The 23,664-nt window shown below is 43.8% G+C and overlaps 1 protein-coding gene across 2 annotated transcripts in view; it reads left to right on the top strand.

Moving 5' to 3' along the window:
* The window catches only part of LOC102877647 (glutathione S-transferase theta-2-like), a 49,960-nt gene extending 32,170 nt beyond the window's left edge, over positions 1 to 17,790 (top strand). Inside the window, exons 1-5 of one of the 2 annotated variants that reach the window (XM_006901421.1) lie at positions 8,242 to 8,353; positions 9,523 to 9,610; positions 10,661 to 10,811; positions 17,297 to 17,473; positions 17,593 to 17,787. In XM_006901421.1, coding sequence (XP_006901483.1) covers positions 8,242 to 8,353; positions 9,523 to 9,610; positions 10,661 to 10,811; positions 17,297 to 17,473; positions 17,593 to 17,787 — 723 coding nt within the window. Of the gene's footprint in view, positions 1 to 8,241; positions 8,354 to 9,522; positions 9,611 to 10,660; positions 10,812 to 17,296; positions 17,474 to 17,592 lie in introns of those variants that run through there. The other variant, XM_006901422.1, reaches the window with a different exon arrangement.
* Positions 17,791 to 23,664: the final 5,874 nt, after the last annotated feature.

The following is a 23,664-nucleotide window of genomic DNA, read 5'->3' as shown; positions in this document are numbered from 1 at the left end:
AGTGCAGCACACATCATTGAACCCATCTTACTCAGTCTCTCCCCAACCCCAAGGACAGTCCCATTCTACAACAGTGGCATCATGTAATATTTGTCCCTTTGTGACTGGGATATTTCACTCAGCATAATGTTCTCCAGAGTCAACCATTTTGAATAATATTGCAGGAATTCCTTGTTTTTTAATGCAGCATAGTATTCCATTGTGCAAATATACCACAGCTTCTCTAGCCATTCGTTTGTTGATGGGCACTTTACATTTTAGCTCAATTTACAATATTCTTTATTTCCATTCAAAAGACAACACTTTTACACTTTCCATTATTCCAGGGGTGATCACTATCTTAATAAGGGGGTTTAGGTTCATACAAAGGATGTTTTGGGTCATAATATTGCCTAAATTCATCATCCCAATCTTGTGTCTCATGATCTATTTTACCACTTATACCTCGCATAACATTTTCTTTCTGGTCATTTTTAAACCTTTTGAAAAATATATCCCAAGACACAAAACCATCAGGGTGTTTTGCATTAAATTAATCATATTTTCCAGTATATGGAAGAGGTTTATCTGTAGGCTCTGAAATTCTGTAAGGGCCTCTCCCAATAGAGGGCTGCCACTAACAACCATTACCTAATAGATAAACAACTCTTCCACCTGGTGTTCTCATGGTTGGGGGCAAGGGTTTGGTTTTATTCTTTGAAGGAGTTTTAGTAATGCTAAAAGAACCGGAGGTAATGTTTGCGTATTAAAGTCGTCACCTTAACAAACTTTTAGTAAAAACACTTTGTGTAAAGAACACAGCTTTTCCCCCTGTCCCACATAGAAAACACAAAGAGACAACAGAAGAGAAATTACAGAAAGGCCAAGAACTATCATGGAGAAAGCACACATTCCGAGAGGGTGACTTCCTTGAAGCTCTCGCCTCGATTGGGTGATTTTGTCACGCAGACTCCCTTGGAGTTGGTGTAGCAACACACCATAACTGCTCAATAAACATCCCCCACAAATGCATGTGAAGCATTTTCCAGGGGAGGCCATTGTTTGGTACAGAGAAGAATCTCAATAAATGTAGAAGGACTGAAAGAATATACACATTTGGTAGGATATTATTTTAACATCATGAAATTAGAACACAGTACCAGAGAAAGATTGGAAAATTCTCAAATATGAGGAAATTAAACAAGACACATCTAACTACCTAGTGGGTCAAAGAAGGATTGACAAAGGAAAAGGAGAAAATAATTCGAGATAAATAAAAATCACAATATAGCATGCCAAAACTCAGAGTGTGCAGCTAACACAGCACTGAGGGAGAAATCCATAGCTCTAAATGCCTTTCTTTAAAAAAAAAAAAAAAATAAAAATCACAAACCAGTGACCTAATCTTCCACTGTAAAGACCTTAAAAGAGGAGCAGACTAAGCTCAAACAAGTATAAGGAAAGCACTTATCAAGTGTTATTGCTTGCCACAGAATTGATTCTGATTCACAGAGATGGCAGGACAGAGCTTCCAAGGCTTCACAGTCTGTATGGAAGCATGCTGCCTCATTGTTCTCCTGCAAACCTACTGTTAGATTATGAGCACTGGATGGCAGCTGAGAACTTGACCACTGTGACTCCTGGGTTCCTTGACATTGTAGCAGAAATAAACAAAATAGAGCAAAGACCAACAGAGAAAGTAATGAAACCAAAGGTTGACTCTTTGAAAAGACTAATAAAGAATAAAATACATATGATTGTAAATCAAAACCACAATGAGATACCATCTCACTCCAGTAGCAGTGGCAAAGTTTAGCAGGACAGCAAGTAATAATGTTGGAGAGATTGTGGTGAGATAGGAACTCTCATACATTGTTGGTGGGATTATAAAATGGTACAACCACTCTGGAAGGCAGTTTGGCATTTCCTCAAAAAAGCTGAACATAGAAATTCCCTATGACCCAGCTATTCCACTGCTTGAAATATACCCTGAGAAAATGAGAACTGAGGCACAGAGACTTGAACACCAATATCCATAGCAGTAGCTTTATCCACTATCACAAGAACATGGAAACAGCCCAAATGTCCAGCCACAATGGAATGGATCAAGAAATCACACAATGGAATACTATGCAGCCTGTAGGTGCAATGATTTTGTAAATTACTACCTAACTTGAGAGAAGCTGGAGGGCATTATGCTGAGTCAACTAACTCAGTCCCACAAGGACAAATACTGTATAAGACCATTATTGTAGAATGAGTACAAGGAACCAAGGAAGAAAGGAAGAGGGGAGCAGAGTGGTGAGGATGGGTGGTTGGTAGGGTGGGTGAGGGAGAAGTAATCATAAGGTTGCACAATTTGATGGGTGGAGGGAGGGGCGGGTAAAGGAAAGGAGAAAGGCCTGGTGTAAAGACAATGTATATGAACTTAATAAGTAAACCAGTATAAAAGAAAATTTATTTTTTAAAAATTCTTTTTAAAAAAAATAAAAAATACAGTATGATTGGCAAACTTTCATTTTAAATGGAAAAAGAGTGGGGAGTAATCCTAAAGAAAAAGAAAGATTAATAGAGTTGATAAACTAGACTGTCCAAGAGAAAAAGATACAAGATTCAAATTACTAAATCAGAAATGAGAGGACATTACTGCTGCTGTTGCATAAATACAAAGGATTAAAGAAAATACTGCAAACAATTGTATTTAACATATTAGATTGTCATTAGTTTCTGTTGAGTCATCCATGACTCCCGGCAATCCTGTGAACAACAGATCTGTACTCTGCCCTGCTGGACCATCCTCTGCAGCTTTGATATACTTGGGTCACTGTTTCAGAGTCAGTCCATCTCATTGAGGTTCTTCTTCGATTTTGTTGATGCTCCATATTTCCAAGCATGATGTCCTTTTCCAAGGACTGGCTCTATGGAACAATGAGTCCAATGTATATGAATGAGATGACACTTTGCCATCCTCGCCTCCAAGGAGCATCCTGGCTGCAGTTTCTCTAAGACATACTTACTATTCTTCTGGCAGTCCATGGGATATTCAACCCTCTTCTCCAACACCACAGCTCAAAGACATCGATTCTTCTGTCTTCCTTAGTTATTGTCCAATTTCCAGATGCATAGCAAATAATTGGAAAGACCATGGTTTTAATCAGGTGCATGTTAGTCTTTTTTCCTCTTTTCTTGTCATGTACTGTCAAATTGGATCCTACTGGCACAGGAGGAGATTGCCCCTCCTCCAGCAGGTACCTTAATCTTTAAACTGAAGTTGTTGCTCCTTAGCACCTTGGAGAGGCCCTTGATAGTAGATTTCCCCAGTTCAACACAACTTTTTTTCTAAAATAAATTTTTCATTTATATTGGTTTACTTACAAAGTGTATATATATATTGTTTTCAACAATGGATCTTTCCCATTTCCTTTACCCACCCGACCCTCCACCCATCAAATTATGCGACACTATGATTACTGCCCCCATCCTCAACTCCTCTGCTCCCACTTCCTCCCCTTACTAGTTTGTTGTTGTTGTTGTTAGGTGACGTCAAATCAAGTATGGCTCATATGAACAAAAGAGTTGAACTGTGTTCTGTGCCATCCTCACACTTCCTGACACACAAGAACCCATTGCAGCAGTCACCGTGTCAGTTCATCTGGTTGAGGGTCTTCCTCTCCTCCACTGACCCTCCACTCTCCCCAGAATCATGTCCTTTTCCAAGGAATAGCACCTCTTATTAACATGCCCAAAGTATGTGAGGTGAGACCTCACGTACTTGTTCTTGCCTCCAAGTAGCACTCCAGCTGCACTCTCTACAAGACATGGCTGTTTGTTCTGTTGGCCATCCATAGGATGTTCAGTGCTCTTCTCCAACACCACAGTTCTTTTCCTGTCATCTTATTCACTGTCCAGCTCTCATATGCATAGCAAGTAATTGGAAAGATTATGGCCTGAATCAGACGCACCTTAGTCTTCAAACTGACATCACTGTCCCTCAGTAATTTGGAAAGATCCTTAACTACAGATTTTCCCAGTGCAATGCATCTCCTTATTTCCTGACTACTGGTACCAAGGGTGTTAATTGTGGATCTAAGCAAGATAAAGCTGTCTCCATTCATCATGATGCTGGATTCTAACTGAATGTGGAAATTATTTAACAATATCCTTGATATCACATGCAAGAAAATACTGCTGAAGATAATTTTTAAAAAAGCAGCATGTAGGAGCAATGATTTTGAAAATTTTTACATAACTTGTGAGGGACTGGAGATCATTATTCTAAGTGAACTAACTCAGAGGATAAATACTGGCTAAGACAAATATTGTAGAAATAGATAGCTAGCAAACATATCTTTTTATTTATTGATTGCTGGTATCAAGAGTGTTGATTATAGATCCAAGCATGATTAAATAATTGACAAGTTCAATCTCTTCTGCATCTATCATGCTGTTGCCTACTGGCTCAGTAGTGAGGATTAGTGTTTCCTTAATGTTGAAATATAATCTATCTTGAAGGCTGTAGTCTTTGATCTTCTGTATCAATCATTTCAAATCCTCACTTTCAGCAAGCAAGGTTGTGTCATCTGCACAACACAGCTTGTTAATGAGTCTTCCTCCAATCCAAGTGTCACGTTCTTCTTCATAAAATCAACTTCTCAATTGAGAAGATTGTCTAATAGATCAGAGATCCTAGATTATATAGGCACAAGGCTACAAAGACCTCAACTAATGAAACTGACTCATGAATAAATAGAAAATAAGAATAGATCTATAACAGAAAGTCTGAATTAATAATTTAAGAAATTACAAAGAAATATTCATGGTAAGATAACTTCACCAGAATAGTCTACCAAGTGTTTGAAGAAAAATTAACAGTTGTCTTTCATAAAAGATAGAAGATGAGGGGACATTTCCCAGTGTATTAACCGTGATAATAAAATCAGACAAAGATAGCATAAAAAGACCAATATTCTTTATATAGATACAAAATTCCTCTACAAAATACTAGAAGCCCAAATCCAGCAACATAAAGTGTTGTTGTTGTTAGAAACCTTTGAATCACAACAGAACAAAACTGAATTGATCTTATGTCATCCTCACAGTCTGTGCTGTGCTCACTCCCATTGTTGCAACCACTGTGTCAAGGATCTTCCCTTTTGTTATTAAGGGTCTTTTCTTTTGTTGCTCACACTCTACCAAGTGTGATAACTTTCTCCAGCAATTGGTTTCTCTTAATAATGAGCCCAAAGCATGTGTGATAAAGCTCATCATCCTCACTTAGGAAGGCTCTGGTTGCACTTCATCTGGCAGTCCATGGTACACTGAACATTCTTTGCCAACATCACAGTTCAAAGATACCAACAATCCTTGGACCTGCCTTATTTATTGTCCAAATTTCACATACATATGTTGTCTAGTTGTTATTGTTAGGTGTCATCAAGTCTTCTACAGCTCACAACGACCCTGTGAAAATAGATTTGAATCTTGCCCTGTCCTGTGGCGCCCAAAGAGATGGAAGGTACCATCGCTTGGGAGTGGACATCTTTAAAGTGATGTCCTCAATCTTTAGCACTTTAAAGAAGTCCTTGGGAGGAAGTTTGCCCAATGCAATACATCATCTGATTTCTTGGCTCCATGGGTGTTAATTATGAATCAAAGTAAAATGAAACCTTAAGCAACTTCTATCTTTTGAATCTTTGGCATCAATTTTTACTCAGTTATCAATATTCATTGTCCAGCTCTCAGAGGCATAGCAAGTGATTGAAAAAACGATGGCCTGAATCAGGTGCACCTTAGTCCTCAAATTGGCATCACTGCTTTTCAGTACTTTGGAGAAATCCCTGACAGCAGGTTTTCCCAATGCGATGTGTCTTTTGATTTCTTGCCTTCTAGTAAAAAGGGTGTTGATTGTGGATCCAAGTAAGGTGGAGTAGTTGACAATTTTAATCTTCTCCATCTATCATGATGTTCCCTGTTGGCCCAGTGGTGAGAATTTTTATCTTCTTGATATTGAGATGTAATTCCTTTTGAAAGCTGTATTCTTTGGTCTTCTGAAGCAAGCATTTCAAGTCCTCCTCATTTTCAGGGAGCAAGGTTGTATTATCTTCATAACACAGGTTGTCTTTGCCTTAACCTGATGCCGTATTATTCTTCACACATCCCAGCTTCTATAATTATTTTTTCAGGATACAGATTGAATAGGTATGGAGCAGGGATACAGCCCTGAAACACACTTTTCTTGATTTTAAACCATAAAATGTTCCCTTGCTCTGCTTGTACAACAGCTTCTTTGTCAAGGTATAGGTTTTGTATAAGCAAGATAGAATGTTCTGGGATTCCCATTCCTCTAAATGTTAACTATAGTTTGTTGTGATCCACATAGTCAAATGCTTTTGCATAGTCAATAAAACACAAATAGGTATTCTTCTAGTATTCTCTACTTATTGCCATGATCCATCTAACATCAGCAACAATAGCTCTGGTGCCATGTCCTCTTCTAAATCTAGCTTGAACTTTTAGTAGTTCTCTGTCAGTATACTGTTCTAGCCATTTTTGGATGATCTTGAGCAATATTTTCCTTGCATGTGATATTAACTATATTGTTCAGTAATTTACAAATTCTGTTGGATCACCTTTCATAAAAATGGGAACAAATATGGGTCTCTTAAAGTCAGTCAAGTAGCTGTCTTCCAAATTTCTTGGCTCAGACTGGTGAGCACATTCCGAACTTTATCTGTCAGTTGAAACATGTCAATTGGTAATCCCTTGATTCCTGGGACCTTCTTTTTTGTCAATGTCTTCAATGCAGCTTGAACTTCTTCCTTCATTACCATCTGTTCTTGATCATATGCTGCTTCTTGAAATACTTCAGTATTGACAGATTCTTTTTGATAGTGACTTTGTGTATACCCTCCATCTTACTTTGATGCTTCCTGGATCATTCAAGATTTTGTCCAGAACATCTCTCAATATTGCAATTCAAGGTTTGAATTTATTTTGCAGTTCTCTCGGCTTGAGAAATGCCGAGCAAGTTCTTCTCTTTTAATTCTCTGACTCCAGCTCTTTGCACATTCGTTGTACTACTTTGCTCTGTCTTCTTGACCTGCCCTTTGAAATCTTCTGAACATCTCTTTCACTTCCGCATATCTTCCCTTTGCTTTGGCTTACCATCAAGTCTATGACTCTTGATTTCATGCCTGACCCATTTCAGAATTCAGAAGTTGATTGAGATCCTCCACGTCTTCAGCTTTGGCTTTGGTAGATGATGTAAATAGGGATCATAGACATTTTTAACAGGTCTGTTACCCTGTCACTGACAGCTCTATCCTTAAAGACAGATCTTACAGTGTTCTTTTTGACAATGAGTGCAATACCATTTCTCTCTAATTTGTCATTCTTAGCATGGTTGATCATACAATTGTCTGATTCATAATGGCTCATTTCAGCCCCGTTTCATTTTGTTTATGAAATGTCAAAAAAAAAATGTCAATCTTTTTGAGTTCCATTTCACTTTTGACAACTTCGTTAGCCTAGATTCATACTTCTATGTTGCAGTTAGAATGTTTGCAGTGGTGTCTCCGCATTTTGAGTCTTGGCCATCAGCGAAAGAAGGAAGGTCTTTTATTGGGTGAAAACATTAATCCACACACCTCATTATGAGGAGCCGACGCTTCCCCAGCTGTATTTTGAACTCCTTACCACCTGAGGGACCCATCACCTGGCATTGTATTAGACGATCCTCTGCTACTGATTGCAGAATTTTCAAGGGCCCATTATTTCCCAAGTGCATGACCAGTCCCCTTCCTATCCCAGACCATCTTAGTCTGGAAGCTCTGCTAAAATCACAGCTCTTGGTTGGTAACTCTCCCCAGGGTTCATCTGCGGAATGTCTGCTCTTGCCATTGAACTTCACTTTTCTCATTTGAGCAGAACTTTCTTCAGTGAAGAAAAGAAGATAATTAGAGGGGAAAATGCCTATCAGTTGTTCAGCACGGGGCGTCCTGTGGTGGTGGTATGCCAGGACTCTAGGCCAGCTGTGGCCAGGTGCCCCCAAGTGTCCATGCGCTCCCCCCAGCTGGCTTCTACGCAGTTTGGGCTGGCATAGAGGTACACGCTGGCTGCTGCTGTGTCTGGCCACGCCTCCAGCCCCTAGACCCACCCCCGCGGGCCTGGCTGATGATTGGAGCAGAGTGCTCGGCTGCTTACCCTTGGGGTTCTGACCGCAGAGCCGCAGTGATCGTAGAAGCCGCGCAGGTCGTCTTCGCCATGGGCCTGGAGCTGTACCTGGACCTGCTGTCGCAGCCCTGCCGTGCCATCTACATCTTCGCCCGCAGGAATCTCATCCCCTTCGAGCTGCGCCCCGTGGACCTGCGCAAAGGTGGGCAGGCGCACGTGGCCGGCTGGGGTCCCAGAACCAGGCAGGGCCCGCGGAGTTACACCGTCTGCAGGAGGGACATTCCCTTCCAGGGCGTGCAGGCCTGGATTCGGAGGCGCACCCCCAAGCTCTACTCTGTGCGAGCGAGAACACCGTCCCATAGATGTTTAACAAGGGGAGGGACCATGGAGGGGGTCCAGAGCTGGCCAACAGGAAGGGTGTGGGGAGAATGATTAACTATCTCTTCTGTGATTGCCTCTGAAAACCCACAGGAGGGTCAGCGATGGGTCAGCTCCTACTCCAGAGTACACAACCATCGTAGCCCTTTAGGCTTCTCTCTGGTTGCATCTGCTGGAGTAGAAACCACCCAGGCGAGCTCAAGCAGAGGCCAGAGACCAGGGGGACATGGACAGTACCTCTTGGGGCACCAGAAGTCCTACTCCCCAGGCTGCACGCTGCCTCACAGCAGGCAGAGTTGTGCCCCCAGGGCACAGACCAGGATAGGCCAGAGACACAGAGGCCTATAACAATGTCTTCAGGTAAATAAACCAAACCAGCAAGGCAGCTGCCATCAAGCCAGTTCCAGCTCTTCGGTGCCCTGTGTGTGTTAGTGGTGCCCTGTGTGTGTTAGTGAAACTGTGCCCACAGGGCTCCCAGAAGGAGCTTGCCAGCCCTCCCTTTCCAAGTCCCCAGATGGACTCAATTAGCAGCTGAGTGCTTAAAAATCAGTAGTTGACAGGGAATGACCACTGCTTTATTGCTGATGGCCCTTCCCTGGTGTCCTAGCTCACTGTCTTCTGCAGCTTGAACATCGTGACTTTGTGTTCATGATGCCGGCTGGCTTGAAGAGAAGGATGGATTGATGGATGGGTGATGCAGGAGTTTCAGTGCAGGGGGTTCCCAGGGCCAACTGAAGCACCAATGTTCTGCACTCAAAGCTCCCTGGAGAGGGCTTGGAGGCTGTGTCCATGTGGACTCCGTTGACAAGGGAGTACAGCAATTTCTCAGAAGCCCCCTCTCATCCTGTAGAGGCCCTACCCAGCCATTGCCAGTGGGGAGGAGTCAAAGGCCTAGAGAAATGCCATGGAATTGAGATCTAGGCTGGGAATGGGCCCATACCCAGCCCAGATCTGCAATTGCCTAGTGACCCCCTCTATTGGTCTCCCTTGCAGGCCAGCACTTGAGTGATGCCTTTGCCAAGGTGAACCCCCTGAAGATGGTGCCAGCCTTGAAGGACGAGGACTTCACCTTGACTGAGAGGTAATCAAAGCCCTGAAGCCACTGCTAGGCCTTGTTGGATGTGTCTAGTCCAAACCCTTATTTTAAGAGCAGAAAAACTGAAGTCTTCAGGGGCCCTTTGTCCAATGTGTTACAAAGACCTGTTTCAGACATGAGGACGGCCGAGCATTAAGCCGGATATATGATTTTCAGTCTTGTGCCAGGGGCACATTCTGACACTTACTGCTCCTGAGGCTCATGTGTCCAGTTTCATGTGCCTCAAATTCTGGTAACTTTCTTTCCAGTGGCTCCCAGTTCAGACATCTTCTCCATCTTCTAGGATCCTCTCCATCCCCATCCCCATCTTCCTACACAGGACCAAGGGCCTTATCTTTACTGCAACCTCACTATCTTGCACCACCCCTATTATATCCTGCGGTTCAAGGAGCTGAACTATTCCAGCTGGCTTAAGCAGATGCTCTTCCTGGCAAACAGAACAGCATAAAGAACAAAAACTTGACAAATAAACGTTAATAAAAAGTCAGGCTACTTAAAGTCAATCTGAAGGATAGATGCAGCATAGAATTGCATGGAATTAGATGGAAAATAGAAAGAATGGGACTTCCTTATTTCTAGTGGCTTAGTGGTAAGGAGCTGTGCTACAAACCCAAAGGCATACAGTTCAAATCCACCAGCTGCTCTGAGGGTAAAAGATGGGCAGTCTCTTCACATGTAATTTACTGTCTCTGGAGTGTCAACTCTGAGTCAGTTTTTACTCCAGAGTACATAAAAACAGTAACAATGGCTCAGTTTTGTTGCTTTCTCCTCCAGAAAGTCCTACATAATCTTCTGATCAGAAACCCTCTGGAGGCTATGCTATGGGATTATTCTTGGTGATAGAACAAGCCTCTGATAAACAGCTCTGCCTCTTACTGGCTGTGTGCCCTGGCTGGGAGCTGGGGAAGGGAAGAGGGGCCTTCACCTTTCCAAGCCTAGTTTCCTTATGTGGAAAATGAGGGTAATACCTTGGAAAACCACAGGAGGAAAACTGTATGAGCTTGTTGGCTTCCCCCACTCATATCCTTCTCTCAGCGTGGCCATCCTGTTGTACCTGGCCCGGAAGTATAAGGTCCCTGACCACTGGTACCCTCAAGACCCACAGGCCTGCGCCCGTGTGGATGAGTACCTGGCATGGCAGCATACAAACCTGAGGAGAAACTGCCTCCGGGCCCTGTGGCATAAGGTAAGATCCCAGGTGAGAAGGCAGAGGTCAGAAGATACCACCGAGAGGAGGCTCGGGAACCATTCTTTTCAGTTAGATTAATTTCTTTATTTTCTAGTTCACTAATTGTTTCTTCTCTTGTGCCTAGGTTAAGCCCATCCAATGAATTCTATATTTCAGATATTTTTCACTTGTTGTTGTGTGTCATCAAGTGGCAACTAGTCTGTAATTCAGATGGGAGTACAGTGCCTATCCTCTCACAAAACAGCTGGTTGGTAGATTTCCATTTCCTTGTTGAAAATCCTCATCGCTCCATCCATTTTGGCCACGTTTCCTTGTAAATTCCCTGATATATGTGATAGTTACTAAAAGTAATTATGAAGTCTGCCATCAAGGAGCTGTCCAAATTACTGAGGAAGCAATGATGTTAGTTTGAGGACTAAGATATGTCTGATTCAGACTATCGTCTTTTCAATCACTTGTTATACATCTAAGAGTTGGACAATGAATAAGGATGACAGAAGAAGAATTGATGCTTTTGAGCTATGGTGTTGGAAAAGAGTGCAGAATAACCAATGGACTGCCAAAAGAACAAACAAATATGTCTTGGAGAGGATGCAGCCAGAGTGCTCCTTGGAGGTAAGGATGGTGAAGCTTCATCTTGCATTCTTTTGGCATGTTGACAGAAGAGAGGCTATTCTTTCGAAAAGAATTTCATGCTTGGGAAGGTGGAGGGATGGTGAAGGAAAAGAAGACCCTCAACCAGCTGGATTGACGCAGTGACTGCAGCAGTGGGCTCAAGTTTGTCAGAGATTGTGAGGTTGGCACAGGAGAGGACAAGGTTCAGATCTGTTGTTCAAAGGGTCTGTATGAGTCTTGACTCAGTGGCACCCAATAACAACATATGCAGATGATGACATAATTTTTCTTGCTGAAAGCAAAGAACACTTGAAACACATAGTGATGAACATCAAAGACTATAATCTTCACTATGGATTGCATCTCAACATCAAATAAAAAATACAAATGGACCAATAAGCAGCATACTCATCATAAACAGAAGATTGAAGTTGTCAAAGATGGATGCCATTTCCCTTGGATTCATAATCATTTCTTGGGGAAGCAGCAGTCAAGATATCAAAAGGTATATTGATAAACCAATATAAAGGGCCAAATCTGCTGTCAGAGACCTCTTTAACATCCTAAAGATCAAAGAAGTCAGGTTAAAGACTATGGTGTACCTGACTCAGGCCATGGAAGAAGTACCATATGGACAAGCCAATGACAATGAGGGTGAAAGTAAGGCTGTATTGAAGGCATTAGCAAAAAACAAGACCCCAGGAATCAATAGGCTATTAATTGTTACGTTTCAACTAACAGATGCAGCCCTGGATGTGTTCATTAGTATATACCAGCTTCTTGGTCTAGGTATCCACACAAGACCTGGACCAAGAAGCACTGTCCACTATGTGAATACTGGACAATGACTAAAAAGCAAAGAACTTTGACTTGTGGTGTTGATAAATAATATTGAGTATATCATGGATGGGTCTCTGGTTTCTGGAGGTGTGGTAGGTTTGAGGACTCTGAGTATGTGTGGTGGTTCCTTGGGGCCCATGAGGGGGTTGGCAGAGAGGACTAGCCAGATGAATGGGGGTCTGGGGCAGGGAGTTTCCCAGCAATTGGGCGTGCTGGGCTGCTAAAACACTGAAAGGTCAAGCCTGCCTAGGGGCTTGGGATTTTTAATGCCGCCTGGATCTGGTCTCTGGCTTCTGGAGGCACGGTAGGTTTGAGAACTCCAAGCACGTGTGGTGGTTCTTTGGGGCCCACGAGGGGGTTGGCAAAGCGGACTAGCCAGGTGAATGGGGGTCTGGGGCAGGGAGTTTCCCAGCAATTGGGCATGCCGGGCTGCTAAGACACTGTAGGGCCCTCAACCCTACAGCCCTTGGGCCAGTCTTTCATTGTTTTTGTTCAGACATTCCTCTAGGTCGTATAGCCCTGGTGTACAAGTTGCCGTACAGTGGCCACTTGTGGTTGTTATGAGGCTGAACACTGTGACACTGATGTGTCAAATGCGTTAATGGCTGGTTACCCAATGCGGACAGAGAGTGGGGTGGAGCTCCCCTATGAAAACAAGCTTGGAAGGAGGAGTGGCATCCACTTCCATAATAGCTTGCCTCTGGAAACCCTATGAACCTGGAGAGAGGATGAAAGACACCCAAGCTTCAAGGACTTTCCTTCATAGGGTCGCTATGAGTCGCCTGTGACTCTACGGCACTTAACAACAACAACATCTTGTGGATTACCGGAAGACTGAATAAATCTGACTTAGAGTCAGTACGGCCAGAATGTTGTTTAAAATCACACATGCTTTGGATATGTTATCAGCAGAGACCAGTCTCTGGAGGGACACATTATGCTTTTAAGTAGAGTGATTGAAATAGAGGATGCTCATTGACAAGATGAATTGACCTAGTGGCTACAGCAATGAGCAGTGACTGAAGATGTGAAAAACTAGGGAGTGCTCCTATGTTCATAGGATTGCTGTGGCTGAACCAACTGGACAATACCTGCCTTAGTTCTCCACCGCTGCGATAGAAGATACCACACGTTGATGGCTTTAATAAATAGGGATTTCTTTTTTCACCATTTAGAATACTGCAAGTCCACATGCAGAGAACCAGCTCTAAGGGAAGCTCTCTCTGTTGGTTGTGGAGGAAAGTCCTTCAGCATCTGTAAGCTTGACATTTCCTGAAGATCTCCCAGTGTCCCAGCCTCCTCATGCAGGACCTGGATCCAAAAGAACACTCTCCACTGCTGGAAATTCTCTCTTGCTTTAATTCTCTTCTTGCTGGAGTCCCCCATCTTTGTTCACTTTCCTTTCTTGTCGTCTCTACTGAGTTAACAAGTACATGCCACACCCTGGAGAAAGTCCCTGTATTCGCAATTATAACTTCATCTGGCTCTATGGTGTTAGGACTGTAGCCTTCCACCTTTAATCCTTTGACATCTATATGGTTTATCAGGACAGATTTTCCACATTATATCTTTGTTAACAGTCTCTAATAGCAACATGCCCAAAGTGTGTGAGATGAAGCTTCACCTCTTTGCCTCCACCAATCACTCTGGTTTCATCGTCTCCAAGACATATCTGTTTGTTTTTTTGGCAGTCCAAAGGATATTCAGTATTCTTTTCCAGCACCACGACTCAAAGGCATTAATTCTTCCTCTGTCATCTTTATTCATTGCCCAGATCTCAGAGTCATAGCAAGTGATTGAAAAGACTATAGCCTGAATCATGTGCACATTAGTCTTCATACTGACATCATCACTCCTCAGTAATTTGGAGAGGTCCCTGTCTATATACTTGCCCAATGGAGTTTGCCTCCCAATCTCCTGACTGCTGAAACCAAAGGTGTTGATGTGGATCCAAGGAAGATGACGTTTTTGAGCCTTTCAATCGTATCTCCATCTCTCATGATCTAGACACAGTTCAAAGGCATTGATTCTTCCTCAGTATTCTTTACTCAATATCTGAATTTTAGATGCACAACAATGAATTGAAACAATCATGGCTTGGTCAGGTGCACTTTCAAAAGAACCTTGCATCATTGATTTCAATCTTTAAACTGACATCTTTGCTCTTTAGCACTTTGGAAAGGTCTTGGATAGAAGATTTTCTGAGTGTAGCACACCTTTTGATTTCTTGATTTCCAGGTGGGTGTTGATTGTGGAGCCAAGTGAAATGAAATCATGACAACTGCAATCTTTTCCCCATCTATCATGATGCTGCCTGTAGGTCCAGTGGTAAGGATTTTAGTTTTCTTAATATTCAGATGAAATCCATATTGAAGGCAGTAGTCTTTGACCTTTAGCAGCAAGTACTTCCAAGTTCTCTTTACTTTCAGAAAGGGTTGTGTTATCTGCGTATGCAGGCTGTTGCTGAGTCTCTGTCCAATCTTGATGCCACGTTCGTCTTCTTGAAAAATTTGCTCAGTATGTAGATTGAATAGGTAAGAAAAGATACAATCTTGATGGACACTTTTGCTGATTTAAAACCATGCAATGCCCCCCTATTCTGCTTAAAGACAAAGCAAACTATTATTATGAAATGTGAAAAGAGCTGCAGTTAGAGAACCACGCTCAGTATTTCTCAAACTAAAAACTTAAATTCACGCCTCCAGTTGCAGTATAAAAGGATTTTATGAGCAAAATAGTGAATGATACAGGAAGTGTTAAAAGAAGACTGGAAGAGTATACAGAGTAATTGGGGGGGGGGGGAATTGGGCCTTTCTACAAAGATGGCACCAAAAGCGAAGAAGGAAGCCCCTGACCCTTTCAAAACTGAAGCCAAAAAAATAAACAAAAAATAAAAGAAAAGAAAAAAAACAAAAACTGAAGCCAAAGGAAAGGCCTTAAAGGCCAGGAAGGCACTCCTGAAGGGCATCAACAACCACACACACACACACAAAATCCTCATGCAACCCACTCACCTCCAGCTGCCTAAGATGTTGAATAATTCAAAGGCAGCCCAAATACCCCTAAAAGAGCACCCCAGGAAAGACAAGCTTGACCACTGTGTCATCATCAGGTTTCCCCTGACCACCGAGTCAGTGGATGTCAAGGCCAACAAGCACCAGATCAAACAAGCTATAAAGAAGCTCTATGACACTATGTGAGTAAGGTCAACACCCTGACCAGTCCTGTCTCAGGGCGCAGTGACTGTTCATTGCTGGTGGTTACCATGTGGACAGAACAAGCTTAGGCTTCATTTCTTTTTTCTTTCTCCTTTTTTTCCTCACCTCCTTCTCCTATAACTCTCTGATGACTTTAAAAAAATAAGATCTTTTCCTTTCCATTATCATGGTTATTATTGAAGCACTGGTCTTTTGTGACATCTTTGTTCTAACCAGGGGACTCTGGTGGCATAGTCTGTAGAGAGTTGTGCTGATAACCCAAAGGCAGCACCTCTTCCCTGGCTCACATCCATCAGCGGTTCCTTGGGAAAAAGGTGGATGGGCAAGCTCGTTTTTTGCAGCTTACAGCTTCAGAAACCTAACAGAGTGTCAGCTATGAGTCAGTTCCAATCCAATGGCAATGACTTTGACTTTTGATATCCTAATCAAAGCTTTTACTAAGCACCTACTATGTATCGGAGAGAAAGGCAATGAATAAGGAAGTCAGAAGAACTGATGCCTTTCAGGTGTGGTGTTGGAGAAGTATGCTCAGTATCCCATGGACTTCCAAAAAGACAAACAGGTCTTGCAGAAAGTGCAGTCAGAGTGCTTCTTGGATGCAAAGATGGCAAAGCTTCATCTCACATACTTTGGGCATGTTTCTAGGAGAGGTTATTCCTCGGAGTGGGACATCAGACATGGGAAGGTGGAGGATCAACAAAAGATTTGAAAGACCCTCAACCAGACGGATTGACACAGTGACTGCAGCAATGTGCTCTTGTGTGTGAGGAAGTGTGAGGATGGCACAGGGTGGAACAGGGTTCAGATCTGTTGTTAATAGTATCTATATGAGCCTTAGTTGACTCAATGGCACCTAACAACAACAATCAGAAGTAGAGCTCATCATCTTTTAAAAACTAGTAAAGTTTACAAGTCATCCTACCAGTTGCTGTGAGGCAGCCTGGCTCAGGCCGCATAATGCCTATCAGCATAGAGTTGTGCTCTGCAGGTCTTCAGTGGTGGAGTCTTTTATGGTGACAGCCACACTTTTCTTTCTGCTGTACCTCTAGGTACCACCAGCACTTTGGTTAACAGCTATTTGTACCACCAAAAACTCCCATAGCTAATCCTATGTCCTGGGTTTTCTTGTTTTGCCTCATGTTGTTCGTTGTCATTGAGTTGAGTACAACCATAACGACCCTATGAGTAACAGAGCTGAACTCTGTCCTGCCCTGTGCCATCCTCACCATCTCTGACATGCTTAAGCCTATTGCTGCAGTCACTGTGTCAATACATCTCAATGAGGGTCTTCTTCTCCTTCGCTGTCCCCCCACCCATCCAAGTATGATGTTCCTCTCCAAGGAATAACCTAACAACATGACCAAAGTATGTGAGACAAGCTTCACCATCCTTGTCTCCAAGTATACTCTGGCTACACTTTCTCCAAGACATCACTGTTTGTTTTTTTGGCTGTCCATGCTTTGTTTAGTACTCTTCTCCAGTACCAAAGCTCAAATTCTTCTGTCATCCTTATTCACTGTCCACCTCTCACATGCATAGCAAGTGAATGAAAGGACCATGATCAGAATCAAACACATCTTCAAATTGACATCATTGCTCTTCAGTGTTTTGGCGAGGTCTTATATCATCTTTTATATAAAAAAAGAAACATTTGGAAAACAAAAATGGAATGACTTCCTCATTCTGACTCCTTCCTGAGAGGCCCCCATCATCTAGGGTAGAGCACAAGTGGGCAGTTCCCAGGGGTCTTGCATTCTTGCCCCAGGACTGGGCTGGTCCTGGTCTCCTTTTTGCCTTCCTGTTCACCAGGTGATGATTCCTAACTTCCTGGGGGAGTCAGTGCCCCCCGAGACCCTGGCGGCCACCCTGGCAGAGTTGAATGTGTCCCTGCAGCTGCTGGAGGACACGTTCCTGAAGAACCAAGCTTTCCTTGCTGGGCCACACATCTCCCTAGCTGATCTCATGGCCTTGACAGAGCTGATGCATGTGAGTGTTCCCTTGTGGCCTGGGGCTGTGTCCTTGCCTGCAGACGCCTTTTGGAGCAAATGCTGCCTGTGCCTGTATCTCCTATCACTTATCACCTGTCCTGTTCCTCCTCCCTGTAGCCTGTGGGGGCCGGCTGCCAGGTCTTTGAAGGACGACCAAAACTGGCAGCATGGCGCCAGCATGTGGAGGCAGCAGTGGGGGAAGACCTCTTCCAGGAGGCCCATGAAGTCATCTTGAAAGCCAAGGACACACCCCCTGCAGACCCCACCACAAAGCAGAAGCTAATGCCGAGGGTCCTGACCATGATCCGGTGAACTCTGTCCTCCACTGCTCACCCAGCACCGCAGTTTTCCTGATCTCACTGGAAACAGGACCCACGAGCTGCTGTCCCACCAGGCCAGCGTGACCTGATTCCACAGTGCTTGTCAGATGTCACTGTAACTCACAACTCTTCAAGGGCACACCCAGTACCTGTCTCCTCCAGTTGCTGCTTTTTCATTTCAGTTTGCAGAATAAACCTGGCCTCAGCCTCTCCAGCTCCTTCTGTGTGTAATCAATTTGATCCTTTTTTGTCCAGACCCTGGTCTTAGTCTCTGTTGAAAAGGCACCTTCCCTTTTTTAGACCCTGTAGGTTGCCTTGGGAAAATCTGCTCTAAGGGACCTCTTCATAGTGCAGAAGAGCAGTAGTGTCAGTCTAGAGACTAAGATGTGCCAGATCCAGATCATGGTCTTTGCAATTACTTGTTATGCATCAGAGAGCTGGACAATGACCAAGGATGACAGAAGAAGAATCAATGCCTTTGAGTTGTGGTGTTGGAGAAGAGTGTTGACCATACCATGGACTGCCAGGAAAACAAACAGTTCTGTCCTACAGAGGGTGAAAAACCAAGCTGCTCCTTGGAGGCAAGGATTTTGAAGCTCTGTCTGATGTACTTTGGCCATGTTGCAGGGAGGAACCAGTCCTTGGAAAAGGACATCATGCTTGGAAGGGTGGAGGGACAGCACAGAAGAGGAAGACCCTCGATAAGATGGATTGACACAGTGACTGTGGTAATAAGGGTTGGTATGTTAGAAACAGTAAGACTGGTTCAGGATAAGACAGGGTTCAGAGCTATTGTGCATAGGGTCACTATGAGGCGTAGTTGACTCAATGGCACGTAACAACAAAGTCAGTTTTCCCCTGAAGGTAGCCTCAGGTGAGATGAACAAAACCCCTTCTGCTTTCCAGTTCTTGGAAAAAGGGACTAATCAGATCACACATGGGTCAGCAGGCATCTATGGTTGACTTGCCATGGGGGTGGTGGTCAGTGAGGTAGCAGATGGCTCTGGAAGGTGGTTCTTTAGGAGGAAACCCTTTCACTCCTGATTCTGACCCATCCTGAAGAAAGAGTTGTGAGGAGAAAATCCAAACAGTGGCTGGCCTGCTCAGTGGTTCATCATGTATGGCCGTGAATGCCATGCCTGGACCCTGGTATTTCAGCTGCATGCAAGAATGGGATGCTCAGATTGCATTCCAGAAATATGTTCTGGCTGCAATTGAGGCTCAGGCTGGAGGGCAGCCAAAGAAGATGCCGGGAGATTAGCTGTTGTAGACATCTGGTCAGAGACCACTTGTGAAATGGGCAAAAGACATGGAAAGACTTCACAGAGGAAGACATTCGGATAGCCAACAGACACATGAAGAAATGCTCCAAATCACTGGCAATAAGAGAGATGCAAATCAAAATGAGTGCTTGATTCGGCAGCACATTCACTAAAACTGGAACGATACAGAGATTACCATGGCCCCTGCACAAGGATGACATGCACATTCGTGAAGCATCCCATATTAAAAAAATAATAATAATGAGATACCATCTCAAGTAGCAGTGGCAAAGTTTAACAGGGCAGCAAGTAATAAATGTGGGAGAGGATATGGTGAGATAGGAACTCTTATACATTGTTGGTGGGATTATAAATGGTACAACCCCTCTGGAAGGCAGTTTGGTGCTTCCTCAGAAAGTTGAACATAGAAATTACACATGATTCAGCTATTCTGCTGCTTGGAATATACCCTGAGAAACTGAGAACTGAGGCACAAATGGAGGCTTGTACACCAATGTTCATAACAATGTTATTCACCATAGCAAGACCATAGAAACAGCCCAAATGTCCAACTACAATCAAATGGATTGAGGAATTATGGTACATTCACACAATGGAATACTATGCAGCACGCAGGAGTAATCACTTTGTAAATTATTACCTAACTTGGGAGGGACTGGAGAGCATTTTGCTAAGTAAACTAACTCAGTCCCATAAGGACAAATATTATATAAGACCATTATTGTAGAACATGTATGAGGATCCAATGTGGGGAAGGAAGGGAGCAGTGGGGTGAGGATGGGTGGGGGCAGGGTTGATTAATCAGAATCACACAATTTGATGAGTGGAGGGAAGGATGGGTGAAGCAAAAGGGAAAGATCCAGTATGAAAAACAATGTATATGAATTTTGTAAATAAGCCAGTATAATAAGTTTGTTCTTTTTTTTAAAAAAAGGCTACTTGTGGAGAAGGCAGGCCCTGATGGGGAGGGAGGATGCACCCTCTCAGCCTCCCCCTCTACCTGCCTCCTGAGATGAGAGGGATCAACTTTAAACACAAAGCATGGGACAATGTGGGAGAAAGGTTGGTAGTCTCCTCTTGTGCAATTTACTGCCTCTGAAAACTTACTGGAGCGTGGATTATGGTTTAGCTCCAACTCAATAGTACATAACAAGGAAAACAACTTCAGAGCAATTGTGGTGTTGGAGAAGAGTACTGCCAAAAGAACAAATAGATAAATCACAGAAAAAGTGCAGCCAACTGCTCCTTGGAGGCAAAGATTATAAAAGCTTCATCTCACATACTTTCAGCATGTTGCTAGAAGAGGATACTCCTTGGAGAGGGAAATCATGCTTGGGAAGGTGGAGGGTTGGCCAAAGAGTGAAAGACCCCAACAAGATGGACTGACACAGTGACTGCACCAGCGGGCCCAAGTGTGTCAGAGATGATGAGGACGGCGCAGGACAAGACAGAGTTCATACCTGTTGTTGATCAGGTCGCTATGAGACTCAAAGGCACTTAACAACAGCATGGGGCAAGGCCCTGGGTTCCAGGGAAGTAAAGAAAGTTTCAGGTTTTCCAATAATCAATTATCTGGTTAGGAGGCTGCCTCTGAATCCTGAATTTGGGCACAGGAATTTCTTATCCCACGAGGCTAAGATGGTGGGGCCATCATATCTACAGGCCCTGGATCCCCAGGGTTGCAATTCAGAGAACTTTGCCCTGGTTAAGAGATGAGGCATTTGAAATACTAGTGGCATAGCTTCCAGCAACGCAGCAAACATAAGTTATACCAGTATAGAAGGCTGACAGACAAGTGCTGTACTAGTAAGAGCAAACAAGCGAGCAAATACACAGTGTAAAAAGAGCAAGGGTTATGTGAGATGGTCATATCTGACTTTTACATTTCTGAAGTCATATCCGACTTCACAAAGAGGAACTGTGCCCGTCAATGGCATCAACAATCCAAAACTAATTCCCACGAGGTCAGACACATATTTCTGCACCTCTTTCTACTAATATCAACACCAATCTTGCTGCTATACTGGGTCCAAAGTCTGATGCAATCAATCACAGACCACAGAGAACCATACTGGAGAAATTAAAAGGTTATAATCCAAGTTAATAGGAGAATTCAATCAGGACATCTTCTGAAATGTGTTTGCAGGCACCTCAGGCTTGAACCTTACAGCTTAAGGCCAAGTGTTAACAAAGTTCTCAGTCCTGCAAATGTTGCCTTCTCCCTCCTCCTCCCAGTTGCCAAAAAAACTTGTGCAAGGGCTCTTAGCTTAGCTGTGGTTCTGTCCCTGGGTTGGGGGTGGGGTGGTAGCAGTCCCTAGGAACTCCATTGCATGCTGGCTCTCTGGTCCTCTACTTCAGCTGCTATGGCTGTTGCTCTGGTCCTGAAAGACAAGTTGCATTTTCTTGCTGCTTCTTCAGTAGTAGGGAAGATCTCCTAATTCTGCTGTTGAGTTCATTTAATTTAATGATGAGATAGCACATCCTCTTTGTGGATACACTAACATACCCTATTTGCATATCCCCAACCATCCACATGGCAAAGTCAAGTTTAGTGGCTAGGAAAGCCATTTTGAAAAATAAACTACACACACCCCTAATATATAAAACTGTTGTTGTTATGAGACTTCCAGTTAACTAGAAGTCTTAGCAACCCTGTTGCTCTCAACCTTGCCATATTCTGAGCCACCTCTGACACACCTGACCCCATTACCAAAGTCACTGTGTCAATCCATTTCATCCAGGGTCTTCCTCTCCTGTGCTGACCCTCTACTCTTCCAAACATGATGGTCTTTTCCAAGAACTGGCTCCTCATAACAACATGGCCAAAGTATGTGAGACAGAGCTTAAAAGTAAAATCCTTGCCTCCAAGGAGCAACCTGGTTTCATCCTCTCCAGGAATGGCCTGTAAGTTCTCTTGGCAGTCCATAGTATGTCCAGTACTCTTCTCCAGCACCACAACTCAAAGGCATCAATTCTCCTGTCATCTTTAGTCATTGTCCAGCTCTCAGATGCATGGCCTGGATCAGGCACACCTTGGTTTTTAGACCAGAGTGGAAGGGAACACAGATCCCTTTCCAGCCTCCTGGACCTCCTCACTTTGCTCTTCTGGAGTGCCCCGTTGCTTCCTCTCTGTGTGAGGATACAGGTTAGGTACTGCCCCATGTGGCATAGGTGGACACTGTGGTCTGCGAGGCCTGCCTATCCCCTGGCCTGTAGGTATGCAAGGGACCCAGGGGAGGGACAGTGGATGTGGGACAGGCTGATTGGCCCACAGTACCGGGAGTCAGCCAATGATTGGGGATTTCGGGCACAAAGGTGTTGTGGAAGATCCTTTCACCTTTCCTGTCCCCATTGTTCTTGGTCAGGGTCAAGGAGCTCTACCTGGACCTGCTGTCCAGCCCTGCCTTGCTATCTGCAGCCTTACTTGCAGAAGCAGCCCAAAGGTGGCTAGGGACACTGAGGGTTTAAGTCCTTGGTCACAGGAAGACTCCACACCCCATGGGGTTGAGGGAGAGGATACCCCCATCTGCCAGCCTGGGGACACCCATGACATTGCTGCTTCCTCTCCCGGCAGTACAGGCCCTATCACTTCAGTGTCTGTATCAGAACTGGCCATGTACTAAGCATGCAAACCCACTCCCATCTCTACTAAAGTCTACCCTTTTCTCCTACCTGCCTGTTGTTACTGTTGTTATGTGCTGTCAAGTCCCTTGCAAGTCATAGCAACTCATGACAACAGCTCTGAACTCTGCTCTGTCTTGAGCCAATTTTATTGTTTCTGACATAACCACTCCCTTTCCCCCAGTCACTGAAACAATCCATCTGCTACAACTTGCACTCTCCCACCACCCTTCTAAGCATGACATCTCTCTCCAAGAACTGGTCCCTTCTTGCAACATGCCCAAAGTATGTGAGACAGAGCTTCAAAATCCTTGCCTCCAAGGAGCAGCTTGGTTTTTTCACCCTCTCCAGGTTGAACCTGTTTGTTCTCTTCACTGTCTATGGTATATTCAATACTCTTCTCCAGCACCACAATTCAAAGGCATTGATTCTTCTGTCATCCATAGTCATTGTCCAGCTCTCTTATGCATAGCAAGTAATTGCAAATATCATGGCCTGGATCAGGTGCACCTTAGTCTCTAGACTAACATTGTTGCTCTTCAGTACTCTGAAGAAGTCCCCGAGAGCAGATTTTCCCAATTCAGTTCATCTTTTGATTTCGTGGTTGCTGGTGCCAAGAGAGTTGATTGTAGAGCCAAGCAAGCTGAAGCCATTAACAATCTCAATGTCTTCATTATAGATCATGATGCTGCCAGTTGGCTCAGTAGTGAGGGTCTTTGTTTTCTTGATGTTGAGCTTCAATCCTTGACCTTCTGCAGCAAATGTGTCAGGCCCTTCTCAGTTTCAGCAAGCAAGGTTGTGTCTTCTGTATAATGCAGGTTGTTTATGAGTCTTCCTCCAACCTTGATGCCATATTCCTTCTCAGATGATCTGTTCCGCATATAGATTGAAAAGGTATGGAGATAGAATTCATCCCTGATGTACACCTTTTCTGATTTTGAACCATGCAGTGTTTCCTTGCTCTG

The sequence above is a fragment of the Elephantulus edwardii genome, unplaced genomic scaffold (genome assembly GCF_000299155.1).
Source record: "Elephantulus edwardii isolate Elephantulus edwardi_28Jun2011 unplaced genomic scaffold, EleEdw1.0 scaffold00325, whole genome shotgun sequence".
In the NCBI taxonomy this organism is placed as follows: domain Eukaryota; kingdom Metazoa; phylum Chordata; class Mammalia; order Macroscelidea; family Macroscelididae; genus Elephantulus; species Elephantulus edwardii.
The sequence above is the reverse complement of the archived record's forward strand: the minus strand, read 5'-3'. Positions and strand labels throughout refer to the sequence as shown.